Consider the following 22,900-nt stretch of genomic DNA (forward strand, 5'->3'; position numbering starts at 1 on the left):
TTTCTTCCTAAATTTTGGCATTCTTAGGGAGTTTTTCCAAGCCACTGAAATTCAACACTACTGTTGTTTGCTCCTTTGAGTTTAAGGCCAGGTGTTTTGTAAAAGCACTTTGTGACATCTGCTGATGTAAAAAGGGCTTTATAAATAAATGTGATTGATTGATTGAGTTTACCTGTTTCTTAAACAATATTACTTATTGAAAACAGTTACATAATTAAGGTATAAGTAAAATCACATTATTGAACTTTGCCTGTTATTGTGCCATATAACATCAAATAAGGTATGCTTTAAGTGAGTAGAATTCCTTGTTTATTGGGTTCTATGTCGTTTGATGGCAAGGTAACAGTGTGTAAGGCTCAAGTTTTTAATGAATGCAGCTCTCAAGAAATTGTTTTCAAGCACAAGCAAAAGTCTTAAAATAATATTAATGTACCCACACAAAGGTTGTGTTTCCAAACTAATGTAAATAAGATGTAGGCTTACAGAAAGTTTAGGTGATTTGATCTAGTCAAGGCAGATAAGAATAACTATTGTACGGACTATTTTCAGATAATGAGATACTGTGTAGTGGACACATCTTGCCATGACATTTTTACAATATGCAATTTAGAAGACACTTTTATCCATAGTAATTTGCAGTCATACAACCATACATTGTATGTGTACATTGGTGGTTTCAGGCATGACTTCTGAGGTCCCTGTATCTCCTAAGGGTTATATTTCATTCGGAACTGCTGCTAAACAACCTAACAATTGAAAATGCCTGAGAGCCTTTTAGTGAACAATCACTTTAAAGCATGCAACAAAACATCATCTCACTTTCGTTACCATTATGACAAGTGACTCTCCTACGTAATAGGTCTTTTTCTGTGGAGCTTCTGGTATCCAGATACTCTCCGGTGTTTTGGCAAGCACTGGCTGCCAGTGCCTGCTTTGTGCTGTGAGTTCCTCTAAGTCTCTGTCCGCCTCAGATTAGTTGGGCTGTAGCAGTTATGGTCTGCCTTTGGAGTAGATGGTGAAAGAGGTCACTTTACTTCTGTCTGTAAATCTAGGCCATCCATTCACACATTGTGTGCAAGAGAAGGGGGAGGTTTTGATATCTATAGCCTTTGGCAATTGTTATGGTGTAGCAACATACCCTTTAGTGATCGGATGAGTATGCTTTTGTCTGTGCCTTCAGTGGAGAAAATCTAGATGACCACAGAAAAGTAAAATCCACAGGCATATATGTGATCAATAACTCAGGCGCCCACGCGTTTACAGACACACAGTTGTGCACACGTGAATGTTGCAAACGTAAACGAAATGCTTCACAATCAGAAATGTTATGCGTTATGCTTGTGGTATGATCCAAAGTTTAAGTGATTCCAGACACCCAGTAAGTATTGAAAATAGTGAACAACAGCAATTAATATAGCGCCTTGATAAAGTACCACAGTCCCCTACCAATTCCCTCATATTATTGAATTACAAATGCTTACCATACATAAAAATTCTGTTCAATCAATTCTTAAGCTCAAAATCTATTATTGTTAGATGCAGTTGGTTTATGTATAGAAATATTTTTAACAAAAACACTTAAATGTTGCTTGCATATCTATTCAACCTCCACACATTAATATTTCATAGAGCTACCTTTGATTGCAATTCTAGCATTAAGTCGTATGAGAATCGTATCGTATGAGAATGTATTTTGTGCTTTGCACAGTGTATGGGTGACTTTGGCCCATTCTTCTTTGGTGATTTGTTCAATTGGTTCAGGTTTTTTGGACAACTAATTGTGAAGTGACATTTTTAAATAGTGCCATAATGGGATTAAGATCAGGCCACTGTAGAACATAGACATCTTTGTTCATGAGCCATTCTAATGTTGCTTTGGCCTGGTTCTTGGATCCTTTTCTGTTTTTCAGCACACAGAAGCAGGTTCTCCTGATGAATTTCCTATATGTAGCTTCATACTTTATTTCTTCAATTTCATCAAGATGCCCAGTCCATTTTGATGAGAAGCATCAGCACAGCATAATGCTGCCACCACCCACTCTCTTCCTTTTGCGTACATATAACACGGGTTCACACAATGTCGTGCTATGCATACGCCAAAGTCCTTTTTTGCGTGCAGTTGAGACGCGATCTCCTCCCATTAATAATAATGGTCAATAAAATCGTTTCATTGACACGCACCAACTGAAACCTATTTGACGTCACCATCATCGAGGCACGGATTTCCCGAAGATTGACTAATCGTTTAAAAGCCGTAGATTAACTTTTTTCTTGAAAGAACGTCAAAGGGTAAAGGTAAAACTTTAATATCGCATTTATTCACCATAGTTCTTAATGGGAGGAGATCGCGTCTTCACTGCACGCAAAAAGGGACTTTGTCGTATGCATAGCACGAAATTGTGAAGTGTGAGCCCGTGTTATATGTACGCAAAGGGAAGAGAGTGGGTTGGCTTCCACCACCATTACTCATGGATGGGTTTCGCTCACAAGTCTTGTTTGAGCGGTGAGTTTTGTGGGGCAACCTTTTCTTGGCAATGCTTGGGTGGTGAGATACTCTTTCCACTTATTGATTATGGATCCAGCTGTGCTCACTGGGATATCAAGACTATTTAATATAATTTTGTACACTTTTCCTATCTATGCTATAATTCATTTTCCTTCAGATTCACAGCCTGATCAACTATCCCTCAACAGCAGTTTTTTTCTTTCATTCCAGAAAATGTGAAAGATACTTTCAGGTTTGAGAGGTGGAGGCCGATAGTAAGGTAATAGTACCCATTTTAGGCCAATTTCTTTCATGTGTGTAAACTACGAGATTCCACTGCACATGAGGGGATTAATCGCATGATCTTTTGAAGTTAATTGTGATTAATTGCACATTTTATGTGTTCAGTTTTGGCCCTAAATGAACAGTTCTTTTTTAAGAATAAAAGTGTAATTTAGATTCCCTCCCCCAAAAATCATCAAAACAAAAGCTAGGAAGTTGTCATTGTCTTCATACTACTAATTTACAAGACAATTTTTGTTGATGGTTGTGTTTGGACCAGGTACTTTCCAAGTAGATGCTACTGTAAATATCTGCTACAATAACATTAGCTTTTACTTGGGGCAACCAGGAAGGCAACAGGGTTATTTTGTTTAGTTCGTTATCTATTCAGCAGCTGGATGCCTCTTGCTACAATACTACAGTGCTTGTCCTCTCTCTATGGCAAGGGCAGCTATGGAATGGACAAACAAGTGAAAGAATGTTGAGATGTAGAGTGCATTGAAAAGTAGTAAGTATTTTTCCACGTTATGTTGCAGTGTGATTCTAAAATGGAAGACATTGTTCTCTGCAGAGAATCTCTGTAGTCCTGGAAACATTCAATGCTCTAGCAATTTTTTATAACCTCTGCCTGATCAACGCCTCAACACAATTCTCTCCTGGAGATCTTTGTTGATCGTTCAAGATTGTATGTGTGCATACAAACTATGCACAAGTATGTAAACCCCTTGTGCATAGTTTTTTGTGTTCACCATGATTTTTTTTTTTTATCAGAACCAATTCAATATGTTCATTTATGTGAAATAATGCATGTACGTAGAAAAACCCTTAAGTTGAACCATTTTAAGACTTTGATAGGTCTGAAATACTGTTTAGGTTATTCTGATCTGCATGAAACTTGATGATATCCTCAAGATTGTGTTTATGAACATATAAAACAAAAGAATACCAAATTTCACATTTTCAAGGGCCTCTAAAAAAATAGTTACATTTGTAATGTTTGCTTGTTGAAAATCCTGCTGAGTGCAGATATATGGGATAAACTGTCTTAATACACCTCAAAACACTTACAAACTATGCCTGTCATGGTCATTGTTTGTTGCAGTACTTCTTTACCAGGTCGTATAAGATAAAGCATTGTCACATTAGATATTTCACCCACTGAGACCCTTTGTAATGTCTAACATCACACAAACTGAAAGTTAAATCGTCCCTCTCCTTTCAGAAACACAAGCTATTATTATCTTTTTTACTTTTGGAAATGAACTTTTCTTGCGGGACAGTCTTTGTTGTGTGGTGTGTGGAAGGACCCAGGAAGTACTGTTCATAACCTTGTGGTGATATCACTTATAGGGTTGCTGAGGACCCTGTCCATATGTTATTAGTCCAAAAATGAATCAGCAGCTAGCTTGTGGGATACAAAGACAGGGATAGAAATATTCCATGCAACTTTGACACTTGAGCGATTTGAGATTGTATATTCTCCAGAGTAGTTCACTTCGGTAACACAAGACCAGCACGTCGTGTGAGAGCCTTCCCAGGAAACTCCCCAGGATTGTTCCAGTTTCAAGCTGGGTGTCCCGGGTCCCGACAAATATTTGTAAAACACTAAAATGTCCCGGATTCCGACATTCACTACCAAAATGTCCCAAGTGTTTGTCATATGGTAAATGTGGTCTAAATGGACCATATAATAAAATAAAACTAGTAAATGTTATAATTTGTAATGAGTTGGTTATGGATGTCAAACATTTGTTGTTGGCTAAAATATCAGTAGTGAATACTGGGTTGTGATTTAACACCCCTGGTCAATTTGACCCGCTAATGTGTAACCAAAATGTTAACACAACACAAGGGTTAAAATAGCAATTACTGCAGATGCAAAAATAGGTTAACCCCAAGTTGAAGTACCGTTGGTAAGTGGAATTAGATGGGTTAATAAATGAATAAAGGGGTTCACATATTTTTGCACATATGAAATCTAGGTTTTTGTTATACAAACATTGAAAATATATCTAATGTTTTTGTTTGTGTCCTTAATTTGGAATGTCTTTATGAATTTGGGATTAGATACGGATTTTATAAGTTTATTTTAATATTTTATACAAAAATAATTACCATCCCAGTAGGGTTCACATACTTTCAAGCAGCGCTGTGCGTGTTTGTGTGGACAGGACCAGTCAGAAGTAACCCATGGGTATGTGTACAAACTTTTGACTGGTACTGTATGTTTGTATGCCAATGCTATTTCCAATGTCTATAAGTGAACTTATGATTTCACTATATATGGAGGATGGAATAGTTATGGCAGAAAATATTTCAATCTCTAAGTTGATTTGTGGATTAATAGAGAAAACCCAACTGTAATTTAGCAGTGCTGTTTATTATAACGTTGCTATCTAACTTTCCATTTCATCTGTGTGACTGTGGTCAAGCTATGCGTTTGTGTAAATGTGTTTCTGCTTTTACATTTTCTGTCAGTCTGTCCGTTTGTCGTCTGTCTGTCTGTGGAACACAAAAATGCAATGTACTTCAGACTAGTTTCAGTAATCCATGAAAACAAAGACACTATTGTGTTGTTATCTGCAGTTGGCATCTTAATAACTGTTCCATGGTTTGTCATGCCTTCTTCTTAATGGACATTGTAGAACAGGGCCTCATTACTTAGTCCTGCTATTTTGTCAACTTGTTTAGGGTATTTTATTCCAAACTCCATCTGTGGTGCTACATTTAGCTAAAAGTTGTAGATGAACTAATCAAGAGTGAATGCATTTGGATAAGGTTATCTAACTATTGCAGTATTTATTCTCTCTGACTAATGAAAGACTTATTCAGACCTTGTATACCAGGTGTGGAAAATGAACTTCCAGGCACAAACAAAAAGCAGACATTTTTGGTCCCTCCAGAACCAGAGTTAAACAGCCAAATATCAAATGCTGCAGGCATTCTACATGAGGAATGTAGTTGTAGGACAGAGACAGAGGAAAGAGCGAAATACTCCTAACTTTCCTCCCTTCCAGACCCAGAGTAATGGTACAGGATTGCCAGAGAGACGGGGGCCTTCTTGTTAGTGAATAGCCGGACAGAGGGTGGAACATGTAGTTTTTCCGATCTCGGGAGCACTCAGGCTCACATTATTCCTCACTGGCCTATATAAAGAGGACAGAGACCCACTTTTCCCAAATGCCCACTAATATGCACGGAATGCTAACTGACTCCCGGCAACAGTATGGATCTGAGGAATATGTGCACCATGTTTATGGCATTATATAGAGGGAACAACAACAACCCTGACATTACATGGAAAAACAGCATGGGGTGAGTGGCTGACTGTGAGAAGATACGTTTAAAATAAGTGTTTATTAAGATTGAAGTTCAACCATAGTTTTATTTAAGAAAATGTAATTTAACATTGATTGCAATGTATGATGGAAGACAGAACATTGATGTGTTGAGACCATGAGCTCATGAATGAGACATTGCTGTGATGTACTGGTTCTATATGGGTTTTGAAGAAGGGGTCTGGCAGGAGATTACATGACATGAGTAGAAATAAATGGGAACAACATTTATATGGTATTTTAAATGTGCCAAAGCTGAGATGAAGTGAGACCAGTTTGCCAGATCAAATGAGAATGTGATATTTTGTCAGATGAAGCAACAGGCTGCCAATAGTTAGTATCCAGGTGGTTAGCGTCAGTGAAACTGGAGTGTCTGGTGTGTCCAGCATACAGGTTGGTCAAGCTCTGATGAGAGAGTCTGTTGCTAAATCTCATAAAATGTCATTAACCAGGGAGAGCAAAATGCCCTTTTTAGTTTTTTTGATAAAATACTCTCATTACGTAAATGTACAAGCTAAGAAATTGTCAGCGTGTCACACAGGGAATCAGTTGTTTTTACTACCATTCCCTGGTAACTATATATATAGGTAGTTGAAAGTACTATGAAAATACAACCGTTTGTTTTAGTTACTTTCCGAGGTTATTTTACTAAAGGTGTAGTTTTTATCTAGCAAAAGGCAATTCTATTTTCTTATTTCCTGCTAGTCAAGCATAAGCGGGTGCACCAAATGTTCATTTGCCAGGTTGTTTTCATGTCAGACTAGTGTTAATTTCCAATACCCAAGTCTCAGAGTTGACTGGCAAGACTGCCACAGTCAGCTGGGTAGAATATCTGTGCCACCTGCATCAAGGGGAGAACAGTTGCAATGCAAATGACCAGGTAAAATGTCACTGAGTATGGCATTATGGGAAATGCGGTCAGTGCCTCTCAAGCATCTAAGGGAAAGCAATTACAAATCAGTAAACAATGATCTGCCAGTTTAATGAGGACTAGGCGCAAATGTCAGCTACCATGATGGTCGTTTGCAAAGGTTACTAACAGATAGGCAGAATGTTCACCAGCAGAGAGATCTAAAACTTGGAGAGAATTTGGAGTCAAGACATGTTGGTGATACCCATGCTCTCATTCTTGGTCTCTTCTCAGGCTATAGAGTTCAAAATGTCCTCACACTCACAACCATAACGATGAATAATAAAAAAAATAAGGAGACAGAGATGTAAAAAAGAGCTTAAATTCAATCCACACTCAAAGATTACAAAAGGCGTAGGTGCTAAACATAACAACAAAAATGAAATGGAACATAATTTTCAAGTTCATTTCATTTCAGTGCTGTACAAATAAATTCTAGAGAACACGCTCAAAGTAGAAACCCGGAACAAGTAAAAGGGCAATCAAAGGTATATTCACAGAGAGCATGCCACAGAATGTTTTTTTTAAGGCTAATAGAAGTTTGGATAATGTGGTTAAAGATGACACATTCATAATGCTAACATCAGGTCTCAAATCATGCCTTAAATGCTTTAGAAAAAATTGTTGCTTTGATGTGTTTTTTTGAAACATTATCCAGCGAGCATCTTTAAAACTCATTTAATACTATACGTCTTGTACAGTACAGTTCTTTTGTCCTATATTGTTGCTTGAACCTGGGTCATTATTAAGCACCAAATGAAAGAAGTAATTAAACTTGAATAGATTGAAACTGCTTTGACTTGGGGTTTGTTCTAATTGTTCCTGTGTTCTGTGTGTCTGCAGCATGGAGGAGACTGTGAGTAGTCTGCTACAGAACCAGGACAAAATGGAGAGCCCCAGTGTGGATCCACTCGACCTCATGAAGGCCTATAAGGTACAACAGTGACCAGATGGGTTTACTTGCTAAATGCTGCTACTTGCTTCATAAAAATATTTCCTGAAACAAGTATTCAAGTACACCTTCCGGGGTCTGTAGTGGACAATGATGAAAGGCAGTAAACAACTCATATCATTATATTTGAAATGAACTGTTTGAAGTTCACGGACATTGGCAGCAATATCTTACTGTTTGTCTATAGACAGTAGTGTGTGAGTAGTAATTCCAGAAGTGACAGGAAGAGTGGCAGCCCTCAGGCAAGATTCGATCAAATCTCCTGATGAACATCATACAGCTGATTAGGCTAGTCATGCATTTTGACACCAATGACAGCCAGGAATGCAGTGACAGCCAGGAATAAGTACTATAGGTCCACTGTGTGACACCACAATGAGTACATAAACCAACTGTTTCTTACAGAAGTAACAAAAATCATTTGCTAACCATAGTAAAAAAAAAATTAGCAATTTGGCCCCACTGGTAAAATAATTAGACCAAAGATGAGGACAAAACAGTTCTAAAGACTAAATTTCAAAATTAGACTTTTATTTATGGGCATTTAACCATCACTGTGCTTTTTGCAACATTTGGGTACACTGGATACACTTAGAAACATGAGAATATGCCCAGATCTTTTTTCTAGAGCAACTTCCTCTGCCATCACCTCATGTCTTAGCATGATAATGCACTGCCCCATGTAGGTGTTGCAGTGTATGTTATGTTTAGTTTACAACAGACCATCTATTCATCTGTACACGGAAGTCACGTTCATTCAAAGCGCGACAGTACTTAGCCAATTGGCTTACAGTACTGTGATGTGTATTCTGGTTGGGATGTCTATAAAGTAGAGGACAACCGGAAGTTTCTTTGAGATCGAGTGAGATTACTTTGAGTCTGTAACATCATGAACAATAGACTATCAATTGCTGTAATAAATATTTAAATAACTCTCTCCCTTGACAACCGGGTTGTTGCGATCATTATTTCAACCACTACACAAAACGGCTGATTTCTAACATAGGTTATGTATATAATTCCTATAAATGTTTCATTACTTAAAGGTATCTGTGACCAACACATGAAACACATAGCAAGTTATTTTTTGTTGGTTGGTTAGCAGGGAACTAAAAATGAACTGTAGTGATAAACATTGACTACGAACTCGACACAAGCTTTCTGATATGGAAATGTAAAGTGGTCATTTAAGCTCACATGTTTTTGGCTTGGTTGTAACATCAAAGTGGTATATAGAGCTGTTCATTTACAGCATTCTTCTCATTCCCATTTCCGAGTTACAACTGTACAGTGCACATACGGGTACAAAGCCTGGGCTCCAATGTCATGTATAGCACAGTACTGCACTGCCACTGGGGTCCTATTTAGGACCTTATCAGTGTCCAAATCTGTCTTACAACCGACTTTTAAGTGTAAGGAGGCTCAGTTGTCCAGAGTCTTGTATATGCTCCCAAATCCCTGGCACACAATGACTTCATCAAGCTTATGAATCTGAACAGTTGTTGGATACATTTGCCCTTTGTGTTTTGGATTATGTTTAGCTCAATACTGAACACAGAATGGTGAATAATATTGTCATTTAAAAAAATAATAATAGATGTTTCTGAAACCGTCTAGATCAATGTGGATGCAAATATGAATTTTGAATAATGATGAGTGAATTTAAAAAGAGCTACCAATCAAAATGATATCCACAAAAAAAGGCTAATATCCACACCCATCTTTACCTTATTGGTAATAGTGAGATATGAGCATTATTGCAGGGCATTATTTACCCATACAGTATTATCAATATTCAATAGCATTCTTGGTTTTGGAGGGGTTTTCTCCATAATTCATGATTAATTCATATTTCTTTGTAATCATAGTAGCATGCTCTTCTTTAGGGCTTCAATAAAATTCAATAAACCTGCATTGCAGTATTTACTCATTAGGCTAACTCTTTTTAAATTACCTCACAGACTGATCTTGGTCCTGTAAAATATCATAATGGCTTTCATCCCAGGAATGCTTTCACTTTTGTGAATTAGATGTGTGGGTATGGGATGAATATTGTAAGTACAGACACTGCCTTGACATTGCTATGGCGAATTTGATTGAAACATAGAATTGACACTAAATTATTCACCATTCCATTCCTATGGGGTCAAAAACAAACCGAAACACTACCAAAACAAACACTCAATGCATCCAACAAGTTTTGAGATAGCCATTGTGTGCGTGGAATAAGAGAGAACATTATAAGCTTCTCTTTAATACACTATAAATTAATTTCTCCAAATACTTATGAATTCTTAAAATGGAATAACTAGACACATGGTTCTTCTTTAAAAACTGTAAAACCGATGAAAATACCCTCAAATAAAAGTTAATGTTCTGCTCTGTCGCCAAAAAATGTAACATCCAAAATGCATGTAGAGTATAGAGCCAAATGTAATCATTTTAACTTCACTGTCCAAATACATACTGCACAACACTGCATGTCTATGTCATTATGTTAATTGTTTCCTAGGTGGTTGCTTGGTAGTGGGAAAGTTTCAATGCAGTGAACACTTAAATCGATTTGCAGCCATGACGTTTAGTGGAATCAACGGCACGCTACATTCACATGCCTCTATATTTTTGATTAGTTCCCATCTCAAGTGATTGCCATAGGCAGTGAGGGTAAAAGTACTTGACATAAAAACCAACGAACCGTGTAACAATTGAAAATAAGTCTCATGATTCTCACGATGCATTTTTTATCAGCAAGTCTTTGGTGGAGGCTTTAAAACTAACTATAACCGAAGAGCCAGCTACAGAATATCAAATATGACATCAAACAATCCTGTGATTGCTTTTCTTGGACAGAGCCAACATACTATGAATTGGAAGTCTTAATATGGGTGCCCCCATAGCATATATCAAATTGCAAATACAGAATAAGGTTTTATCTATTTTATATGATTAAACTCCATAGATGATGGACAAATTCAATATCTTTCCTTTAATACTATGTGTATCTTGTATGATGTAGAAACTGAGGAGGCGCATTCCCTCTCAGAAACACCTCTCTGTGTTTTAGGACAAACTCCTGGAGGAGATGTGGAAACAGCAGGACAGTCTGGAGGGCACACAACCTCTACCCACAGAAAGGACGCCCAGCTCTTCAGGAGTCGGCAGTAATGGCCACAAGGAGGACTCTGACAAAACCCAGCCCATTCTAGAGAGACTGCGGGCCCTTGAGGTATGCTCAGGAACAAAAGGGTCTCTTCTTTCCATAGGACCTGTCTGCATCCGTTCTATGTCATATGTTAATAACACAAGTACTTCACAGGGTTATTAAAATTAGTACTTCATATGGTTGATAACACAAGTGCTTCAAAGTGTTAATAATACAATCACTTTATGGGGTTAATAACAAAAGTACTTCAGAAGGATGCAGGTGTTAGCTATAGTTAGAGTATTCACGGTGTTAGAAATCGGCTGTTTCGTATAGTGGTTGTAATAATTATCGCAAACACGTTTGTCAAGGGTGAGAGAAAATATATTATTTATTGCAGCATTAGAAAGTCTTGTTCATGAGGTTACGGACCTGGTCTTCCTTACACAACCTCAATCTCATCTCAGTCACTCTCTTCTCACTGTAATGTTGGTTACAAGCTGATATATACATTGAAGGGTGTGTCTACCTAGCAAAGATCAGGTTTCCAAGACAGTAACCCCCATGCCAAATGGCCATCGTAAACATTCCTTTGGTCATTAGAGCACAACCTACAGAGAGATAATCTAAATAGAGAGGTTTCTGTTGTTCTCATTATCTAGGCACATTCACTTCCCATCAAGCGTACATTCACATTTTAATTGTTAATGCTCAGATTCCACAACAGGGTTAATAACACAAGGACTTCAGAACGTTGTAGGTGTTAGCTATAGTTAGTGTATTCACAGGGTTAATAACACAACAAGGATGTCACAGGGTTAATTACCATACATGTTTGACTTTAATATACTTGAAATACTCAAGGTTGGTCAAAAATTTGAAGCCCACCCCACTGGCATATGCTTACTTTTAACTACTTTATGATCGTGATAAAAAGATAAATTAAGAATAAAATTCCAGATACAATGGTGTTCCTTTAATGCAGGTCAGGGATGAACAATCTTGCATAATAGATTCTACAAATGATAGCCATTTGGTCAAGCTCTGATTAGTTAGCTCAGGTGTGCTACTGCAAAAGCCTGCCATTGAACCGGACATGTGTGCATCTTAATTCTGAAAATGGCCCGTAAAGTTTCCTTTGGGGTTGAATGAGAACACTTAGGTTCACCTTACTGAAACGAACAGTATCTGGCCTGTCAGAAACCTTTTTATTAATACAAAATTCCTGTCTGTTTTAACTGTCATGTATCATTTAATGGACCGTCTGTGGCACTTTGGTCTGGCTTATTATATTATAAGTTTAGAACTCATTGAATACATACAGCAGTCAAGGATAAGATGACAGAGATTATATTCATTCTGTTCTTCAACATTTTCTTTATGTTAAAAGGTCTTTAAATAAAGAGTATATTCATGCGTAGAGGACTAGGGATGTCTTGGCAGTACTTAGCAATATCCAGTATTTGGTTCAGTAACTGACAGCGTAGTTAAAATGAAAGCCCACTGTCCTGTGAATTTATTACACATTCACACCTGCTCTATAGAAAGTCAATAGAGGTATCCGTCTGTAGCTGTACTGATGTTTCCTTTCTCCTTGCAAAACATCCTGTACCTGTGGCAAAGTATGTCTGCTGAATGTGATTTTTTTGCAAAACATGAGGCTCCTGTTTATATACTTCATAAAACACACATTTGAAGGAATTATAGATTCCAGTATTTTTGTCTACGTTTACTTTCTCAGTTTGTACAGGGTGGATTTAGTTACACATCCAAATAAATGGATGATGGAGGAGTCTGCAGGAGTAATGGACTATACAGGTGCTGGTCATAAAATTTGAATATCATCAAAAAGTTGATTTATTTCAGTAATTACATTCAAAAAGTGAAACTTGTATAATGTATACATTCATTCCACACAGACTGATATATTTCAAGTGTTTTTTTTTCTTTTAATTGTGATGATTATAACTGACAACTAATGAAAACCCCAAATTCGGTATCTCATCTGTGCGTGGTGGTTCTTGAAGCACTGACTCCAGCTGCAGTCCACTCTTTGTGAATCTCCCCCACATTTTTGAATAGGTTTTGTTTCACAATCCTCTCCAGGGTGCGGTTATCCCTATTGCTTGTACACTTATTTCTACCACATCTTTTCCTTTCCTTTGCCTCTCTATTAATGTGCTTGGACACAGAGCTCTGTGAACAGCCATCTTTTGGACAGCTGTCAAGTCAGCAGTCTTCCCCATGATTGTGTTGCCTTACAGAACTAGACTGAGAGACTATTTAAAGGCCTTTGCAGGTGTTTTGGGTTAATAAGCTGATTAGAGTGTGGCACCAGGTGTCTTCAATATTGAACCTTTTCACAATATTCAAATTTTCTGAGATACTGAATTTGGGGTTTTCATTAGTTGTTAGTTATAGTCATCAAAATTAAGAGAATAAACACTTGAAATATATCAGTCTGTGTGTAATGAATGTATACATTATACAAGTTTAACTTTTTTAATGGAATTACTGAAATAAATCAACTTTTTGATGATATTCAAATTTTATGACCAGCACCTGTATAGTCCATTACTCCTGCAGACTCCTCCATCATCCATTTATTTGGATGTGTAACTAAATCTACCCTGTACAAACTGAGAAAGTAAACGTAGACAAAAATACTAGAATCTATAATTCCTTCTAATGTGTGTTTTATGAAGTATATAAATGGGAACCTCATGTTTTGCAAAAAGACTGGTAAAAATAACATTCAGTTTCACCTTTTGAATGGAATTACTGAAATAAATCAACTTTTTGATGATATTCACATTTTATGACCAGCACCTGTACATCCATCCCATGAAAACATTGTCTTCTAACTCAGCAGTGGCTTTCGTAGTTCTCATTTTATTATAATTACATTTATTTTGAATCTAGATTGACAATCTCAGGAGGATGCCAACCAAATTGCATTTAGCATGCATGCATGACCATGGATTATTCAGTAACGCCACTAGATGTTGAATTTGATGTGTGATTTTAATGGACAAACTTACGATCATGGTGTCTCCTTTTTCTTTCAATTATACTTGGGTTTAAATTTTTAGGCTGACATTAATTTGCATGAGGCCATGTTCATAAAACCTTTGGTTTATACCTGTGGTGCAAAATGAGTGGCTGCGTACTTTCCTTACTTGCCTCTCCTAGGCCAGCTTGGCACAATTAGCGGTGATGCTCTGGACACCTGCTGAGAACATGATTATACAGTACCTAGAAAAAGAATAAGGAATTAACCTATCAGAGACTTTATATGGCAGAGCCGCCATCTGATTCCATCTTGTGAAATATACATTTGGCCACCAGAAGAAGATTATTCTAAAAGTTCCATTTTCAAGCTGTGTCTGCCTAGTGTTTCACACCTCACCATGGGCTTGTGACAAAATTATTAAAAACAATGTCTATATTTGCAAATTAAGTCAACAACAGTGGTGTCAAAGAGCTTTGTTTCATCCCAAATTGTACAGGTGTTGCTGTGTGCTAACCCAGGTAGCAAAACTCTGAGGGATATGTGATGGCCATGAGTTCAAATCTTGCTTAGAGGTGAAGCAAAAAATAAATAAATAGAGGAAATAATAGACAACGTCAATCATTTTGAAAGTGAATATTTTATGATGTAGGCACACATTTAGTTCTTCACAACCATGTAAAATGAAATATTATACGATTACTACGTTCTATTCCTGTGTTTGTCTACAAGGCTGAAGACGTAACTCCTTATTAAATCATAAATAATTCATGAACCACATTTTCAAAGTGTGGCCTAACCTGTGATCCGTCATGAACAATTTTCTGCAACGGCGAATGAAAGTTTGTCAATAAACAAATAAACACAGACCCAGTCCACTGTGCTCACTTTCTTGAGAAGTCTGTCATTTGATTATCTTCTCCACCTTAACCGAAAAGTAATTTGTTTCTCATTTGCTTGCTATGTTGAAGGAGTGAGCCTGATATCTGAGTTAATACTGTGCTAGCCGCGTGTCAATCAAAATGGACAGTCTGGACAATGATGGAAAAAACTAGAAGGATGTTGGGCAAATGAGGCCAGCTTTACAATGAATGAGACTAATTGGAAAGGTGTGGTAATATACACTGATAGCGGATTGAGGCCCCATCTGGCCCATAGGTTATAAGACCTCTACCACTTAAAGTTCAAACTCATAACTTGGATTTCCTTGACCTTTAAATTGGATAGTCCCTTGTCTCTACCCATTGGGGGTGACGCTTCACACTTCTAAACTCTTAAGTATCCTACATTACCGACAGTAACACAACATATTATTTTTAGAAACTATAATAAGCACAAAAGGAAGTCGCTTATTATAGAAAATATTATTAAGTAATTGTTGGTTTTACACCTTTTGAATTGTTCCTGGTATTATCAGGAATGTCCTGACTCAGATTCTTTGATATGCTGTCAACCATCCCGACGCCTCAAGTTGAGAGTCATGTCGCATTTCACAAACTATGCACCAAAGCACTTCCAGTTTCCATGCATCCTTAAGCCAATGTCTACACGTTTCTTAGTTGTCTCCCTGAATCTCCTTGCTAATATAATACAGCAGAAAGCCTTTGATAGATTTAATCATATTAATGGAATCACCTTAACTCAATCCTGTTTTCCTGGAATAGATCAGTTCCTGATTGGAAACCTGTAAGTAATTTAATACCACTTGGGTTACCGTGATCGCCACACCACTCCGGGAGGACCTGCTTTGGACATCAAAGATTTTTAGTATCATCCATTTGCTGTGTATGCTCTTGCAGTGAGAACAGATAAAGCCATGATTGACCTATGACTCCAGTGCGAAATAGATTGTAGTAAGCAAAGAAGTGATGTAAAGAATGTCCTGGGTTCACACTTTTATGAAGAGGTTCTATCTGGAACCCAAAATACAGCTTTGGGAAAACCACTGCACCTTTTATCTTTCCTTTCCAAAAAAGTCAAAAAGGAATGTTTTGAGTGAGACAATTGATATTTCTATTTTTTTGAGGTAACATTCATTTATAACTACAGCCAATTTTGTAACCTTAACAACAACTAATTTCAGAACACTTCACTGTCCTTCACTGTCATATTGGTGAAAATAAAACATGATTATGTTTATTCCACAGCCTAAAATTTCTTTTTCTGTACAGAAAATGCCAAAATGACAAAAGAATTGACTAAACCTCAGGGATGCCCTATTTTAGCGAAGTTCACTCAGAGCGGCACATTTTTTTCAAGTAAATCCACATAAAAATACATACAGCGCTGTAAAAAATTAAGAGACCACTGCACCTTTTTCTTTCCTTTCCAGAAAAGTTGAAAAGGAAAGTTTTGAGTGAGGAACTGAAGCGTTCAATTTGTGGTCTCTTAATTTTAACCATTCTGTTCCTCACTCAAAACCTTCCTTTTTGACTTTTTTGGTAGGTGCAGTGGTCTCTTAATTTTTTCCGCCACTGTATATAGATTTGGCCTACTTTATTATAGTGAAGTGGAACTTTAATTATAGATTTTTTATTTTGTAGGAAATTAACGCTCTTAATTGTTATTCCTAGAACGTGGAAATCCATTCTGACAAACTTCAAATCATTTTCCTACAATTTAAGATTGTGTGATGATAATGGCCTGTACAGACCTTGACAAGAAACCTACCCATTGCAACAGTTTGTTGAGGGCTGTTAGCTGTAACTCTAAAGAGTTAGCAAACATTGATAAAATGAAAAATGGCGTTGTCACTACATGCTCCTCAAAATGCTCTTAAAATATATTTCACAAAAATGGGCACTTTCTAAGATTGGATGAGAGTATAGATAATGTGTTTTTTTTTACCCTTTCCTTGTATTTCTGAGGGCCAAAAATCTGAGATCAATTATAAAAATCAGATGAATCATCCAAAAACGCCACTCACCCGTCTCCTCCTTACCTTTAAGGCTCTACATGACCTTGCCCCCTCCTACATATGACAGCTCCTCCAGACCCATTGCCCTGGTTGCTCTCCCTGTCCCTGGCCTCCACAATTCTGCCCACCTGAAGGTCCCAAAAACCAGACTTTACACCATTAGCAGCAGGTTGCTCACCTTGAGAGTGCCCTGCCCTCTCAGGGCTGTTGATTGCATTGTCACAGTAGTTAAAGTCCCTTCTGTTTTCAGAGGCTTTTGGTGTTGGCATAATATACTGCATTTCCTAGCAGGGTACTCTTTAGACCTTTTTTTTATTTGCTATTATTAGATGTATTTATTTGAATGCGGGACTTCAGGTTTTTGAAAAATGTTGTGCAAATAATATTTGTTATTATAATACTATTTACGATGCATGGTATATTAATCCAGTCATGTTATAAAACAAATTATTGCAAAGAAATGCACTTAACGTGAGCTTTAAAGCAGAAACAATGAGCTAAGAACAATTTTACTTCTATACTTGAAATGAGATGATGTGAAAGTTCAAGTTGCAAGCATTTACCTCAGGTCAAAATTAGATGAAATTCTTACTTGAATTCAAATGGTTTGATGTATAATCTCATAGTATGACCATCTTGACAAGCACCATGGTTGACAAGCGTCTGCTGGTCAGTCGAAAGAATATGCTATTTTTATCTGGAAAATGTTTACAGGTTTATGTTTGGAAGATAAAGGACACCTACAAATGTGTTTAGTGAACATATTCATAATATCTGGAGGCGTTTGCTGTTACAGGCGGAGAACTCTGCCCTGACGATGGAGAATGACAACCAAAGGAAGCAGTATGAACGCTGCCTGGATGAGGTGAGTGAGCATTTCTGTCCCTCACTCACCCACACAGTAAAACACACAGTTAAAAATCCCATTAGGAAGCACTCTCTCTTTTACAAATTTCTCTGTATGTGTATCAGCTTGTCCCAAACCATATTGTAATGAGTTTACGGACGCTTATCAAGATATGGATTGTTGTAAATGCTCTGTGGATACAGTGCCAGCGTCTAAATTGCTGCTGAATTAGATAAAGCCACAACACAGTGGCAGACGATCTATTTCCTCTTTAACGCACTACACTTGACCAGGGTCTCTGTGCCATATATAGTGAACAGGTTGCCGTTTGGGATGAAGCCAGTCAGTTCAATGAGTTTACTCGAAGATTAAATGATTGACAGGGTCGGGAAAATACTTGAGTTTATGTATGGAAACAGACTGAAGGTAACAACCCCTGTGGTTCTGGATTTTGAGTCTGATGGGAGTTAAGCAGATGAGCTCTTAAGGATGAGACCTCCTGAGAGACTGACAGGGAGGGAGCTGGTGTGGGTGACGTGCACTCCTCTTCCCTCTCCACCTCTGCTCCATCACAACGGGCTGATTGTCTCTGTAGCCCTCTCCGAGAAGGCTTCCTTAATGAGGCAGTTACCATGGCAATTGCTGCACTCTTGAATTTTAAGTATTCAGGTAGAAGACAAAAATGTTTGGAGGCAAATGCACTGTGAGTATTTTATTCTGGCTAGGAATGGGACTTGTTGTCCCCCAACCACTATTCGGGTCTGTCTCCGATGAATGATGAGTCTTCCCACTAAGGCTGACATTTACAAAATGACATTTATTGGCAAAAGGCAGCTGGTATATTAATCAACTGAAATGTTGTTAGAGGTGATATCTCTGACACCACTCGTCCAATGTTGAAAAAACTTGGGTGAATGATGATCGCCCATAGAGATCCTGCATTTACCAAATTACATTGATTGGCCCAAAGGAGCGCTATATGAATCTACTGGAATTTGTTAGTCATAAGTGGCATCTCAATTGGCGAGGTGAGGCGCTGCTTCTTTTCTTGGAGGGACAGCACATTTTACTTTTGCCTTGTTAGTTTGTGCAATCTCTCAGGGTGATGTGTCACAAGATTTTTGTTGTTGTTGACAGCTAGATTAAAGGGGAAGTTGCCTGGCTACTCAAACTCCCTGCAACAGCCAAATGCTATGCCGCGTCTATGGATGTTAGCTTCTTCTCTGCAATGAGTCTACCATGCAAAAAAAGACCTAAACTTATGGGCCTCTGATACTACTGGTTTCCGTCTGAATGTTCCCAGAAATGATGGGTTGGAACTGATAGGCGTCACACACGAATTATGCTTTTAGTTAGCAAATTCATCCCACTTCTTTTTTTTTTTTTTAAGTACTACACAGTGCCGTGAAAAAGTGTTTGCCCCTTCCTGATTTCCTCTATTATTGCATTTGTCTCACAGAATGGTCAGATCTTCATAATTTCTTTTTATATAAGATGAAGAGAACCTGAGGAAACACAAAATTCATTTTTGAATTTTTTTTTTTTATAATAGCCTCACTGAACTTAACTGCTTGTGACATCTTTAGCAGCAACAACTGCAGACAAAATTTTCCTGTATTTGGATATCAGTCTTTCATGTCGCTGCGGAGGATTCTTGGCCTTCTGTTTGTTGGGTTGAGATAAGAACAGCAGCTGAAATAAGAGCTTATCCAAATAGATTACATACATTCATACGTACGTTAGCGGTCAATTTTGAATCTTTAAGCCCATTTATCTCTGTCATCACTGCAACTCATCAGCATTCAAAGCATACTCTAAATGGACCACTCTTTTGAAAAGACATTATGTCTGTAGTTAAATTCCTCTAGAGCATATTTCTGGCCTCTACAAGCAGACAATCAGCAACGTGAAGTGCACTCAACATTCCACTTGACATCCCTAAAATGTTGAATGATCAGCACTGTCTCTTAAACATATCAACAGTATCGCTCAGTTCTGCAATTGAGATAATGTAATATTTCTAAGCCTTTCTTGATATCTGTTACCCTCATTCATAGTCAATGATTCTGTCAACTAAACCCAAAAATGCCAACTCTGAAAGCAAACTGTGGGAATCAGAGGACCCCTAACAGTAAAACCTTTTTCAAAATAATGTTTTAGTTCCATTAATTAGAAAAACCAGGAGTAACAAATTTGTACCTCTCCCCACTGACCAACAAACTCAAGATTACATTGTTTACCATGGGAGTAAAACTGGCCATACATTAAGCCTACACACAAATATATTGTGGTAGTTACATTTTGCAGGTTTTCTGGGGTCATGTCATCTTAAAGTTTGTGACTGGTGTGCCCAGCTAACACGTTTGCTCACGTTGCAACCTGTGTCAAGCCAAGTCCATTGCAATTTTTTTGCCAAAAGCAGAGCGAGTTGGAGATCTTAAGTTACATTATTACACCCAACTAACTACAAAATAAATTATTTCTGGCTTGTTAGAAACATGGGGACCTAAGATGCAAAGCGTCATTGTTGGTCATTTTTTGATTTACTGTGAATCACAGATGGGTTGCGGACCCCAAGTTGTTGACGAATTGCTGTAAAGAATTATGTAATGTATGGCCAGCCTAAGCATGTGCACCGAAGGTTATGAGAAGGTTATCTGGCTGATTACCAACTACAACATTGAATTGGGGAAGCAAATGATTTCCTAACGAAGATCTGCATCTACCAATAAACATTGTACAGCAAGACAAGAAGACATGATAGAACATGTCCTCTTAACTTTGGTTTGAGTGAATTGTTTATGCAGTGTCTCTTTTGTTGACTTCCTCTTTCTCTGCACATTTCTTTAAGGTGGCTAATCAGGTGGTTCAAGCACTTCTCACTCAAAAGGTTGGTCATTTTTTGCTTTATTGAAGGATCATCATGTAAGTCACTCATGTCAAAGGGATGGTAGTCCTGACGGAATATCATATTGTTAGGTTGCTCGGCTCTACAGTTACTGTAGCCAGTCATGTCTGCTGAAACCAAAAGACCACATGCCCACTCTTACTGTTGAGGTACAACATTCTCATTAGTGTTTTGCTGATGTTCCATTTGAATTCATTTTACAGTGATAACTTTTGTGAGTTAAGTGTCTATATGTGTAAACATATTGTGTTGACAGCTTAGTGGTTAAAGCCTCCGACCAGTACATGAAAGATTGCTAGATTGAATCCCAGGAGATGGCAAGGGGAACAAATCTGTTCTTGGGAGAGATGGTTAAATCTAATAGCTCCTGTAAGTCACTTTGGATGGGAGCATCTGCAGAATGTCTAAGATGTTAGATGTGTATTATAAATACATATATTTTATTAGGAGCCATTATCTGTAATTCATCAATTTCTAATATTTTTTAGGACCAGATTTGTTGCCAGTCAGGTCTTTTGGTCTGGAAAAACAAATGGCCCTACATAATGCACAGTAAAACACCATTCATCATAGTTAAGGCTGTCAGATGTTTTAGTCGGAATCTGCCTTTAAGTAGTTTTTTTTACCACTGAGCGTAGAGCCAAAGAAACCTCTTTTTGCTTGTGAAAACATAACATGACATACTTAACCTCTAGGCATGGTTGGATCTCTCAGTGTGAATGCCTTTATGTTGCATCTTAAATACTGACTGATGCTAAGCTGACCTCACACACCACAATTTAGCCGGAGCATAATTGGGGTGTGACAGCATTAATTACAAATAATGAATAATAATAATAATTCACAAACAATGTTACTAACCTTCGTTCCATTATTATGGTCCTATAGGACCTGAAGGAGGAGTGCGTGAAGCTGAGGACACGCGTGTTTGACTTGGAGCAACAGAACCGCATACTGACAGTTCTGTTCCAGCAGCGGATCAAAACATCCACCAACCCCATCTCCGAGGTACATTAGCACAGCAGACTGCACAGAAACACATACCAAACAGTGCATCTGGTCACCATTACCTCACCCTTTTTGGGTGGACAAGTGTTATCTTCGTATTAATCCTATTGATCGATAAAGGTAACCAGATTTATCAACAAGGACAAATGCAATTCCCTTGAGCATTAATAAGTTAGTACACACCTCTCTTGAATCAGATGCACCAAAACTGGTGGAAATTACTAGAACAGATTGCCTCCCATGCGGCGAAGCATTCTGAGGGACTTTATTGAAGCAAGAAGCTTACTACCACAGTCTAGTTTCCGGCCTTTACGGTGCTACTGGATGACATGGCTGCAAAGCCCTAGGGCCCAGTATTGCCTGGACACAGTGGTCTCAGTTACTGCATCACAGTAGAGCTGCATCATTGCGGACTGAAGTCATACGCTCGTCATACCGATGGTGCCCTGGGGTTTGGCATAGGGCAGTGCAAATTGGCTGAGCACTGTCTGGGATTGAACAGGGTTGCCTCGGCTTGTCATGCTCTAGCTACTTCTTTGGAAGGTTTACAGGGGACTGCAAGCTCAGTCATGGTTGTCGGCAGGGGAGTGATCTGTACTCCCGGCACGTGTGTGCTGATAAGTGCTTCCTTTTTTAAGCAAGCATTGTGATGAGAAGCAAAACCCTGTAGTAGATGTGGATCGCGGAACACATCTCTCGACTTCTGACTCTCCACAACCTACTAGGGAGTTGTTGAGATATAGAAAGGTAATGTATGCAAAAAAGACTTGACATAATTGGGAGTGGAAACATTCTGTAGATGAGTTGATGGTGAGGGGGGCGGTGGGATGGACTGCTCTAGTGACTCGTCGTATTAAGGTTGGGCGCAAGCCACTTATATTGTAGTTGTAATTGATGTGTATTTCCGATTAAGATTTTACATTTTAAAGTTTGTCTGAGTCTTTAGGAAGTCTTAAGTTGTCATCCGTAACATCCTGTTTTGACTGGCGTATTAATACGAATTGACACAGGCTAAACTCCCTTAGTCATTCCATCAATATAGGAAAGGCCAGAGAACACAAATGAAATTAGACAGATGTTGTTGACCTTCACAAATCATCC

At 38.0% G+C, this 22,900-nt stretch overlaps 1 protein-coding gene across 2 annotated transcripts in view; it reads left to right on the forward strand.

Moving 5' to 3' along the window:
• The first annotated feature begins 5,967 nt into the window (after positions 1–5,967).
• The window catches only part of LOC105016106 (nck-associated protein 5), a 72,448-nt gene continuing 55,515 nt past the window's right edge, over positions 5,968–22,900 (forward strand). Inside the window, exons 1-7 of one of the 2 annotated variants that reach the window (XM_034286869.1) lie at positions 5,968–6,082; positions 7,859–7,949; positions 11,032–11,193; positions 17,833–17,901; positions 20,735–20,773; positions 20,863–20,940; positions 21,680–21,799. In XM_034286869.1, coding sequence (XP_034142760.1) covers positions 5,994–6,082; positions 7,859–7,949; positions 11,032–11,193; positions 17,833–17,901; positions 20,735–20,773; positions 20,863–20,940; positions 21,680–21,799 — 648 coding nt within the window. In that variant the 5' untranslated portion in view covers positions 5,968–5,993. The remainder of the gene's footprint in view (positions 6,083–7,858; positions 7,950–11,031; positions 11,194–17,832; positions 17,902–20,734; positions 20,774–20,862; positions 20,941–21,679; positions 21,800–22,900) is intronic. The other variant, XR_004574588.1, reaches the window with a different exon arrangement.

The sequence above is a fragment of the Esox lucius genome, chromosome 16, assembly GCF_011004845.1.
Source record: "Esox lucius isolate fEsoLuc1 chromosome 16, fEsoLuc1.pri, whole genome shotgun sequence".
In the NCBI taxonomy this organism is placed as follows: Eukaryota; Metazoa; Chordata; class Actinopteri; order Esociformes; family Esocidae; genus Esox; species Esox lucius.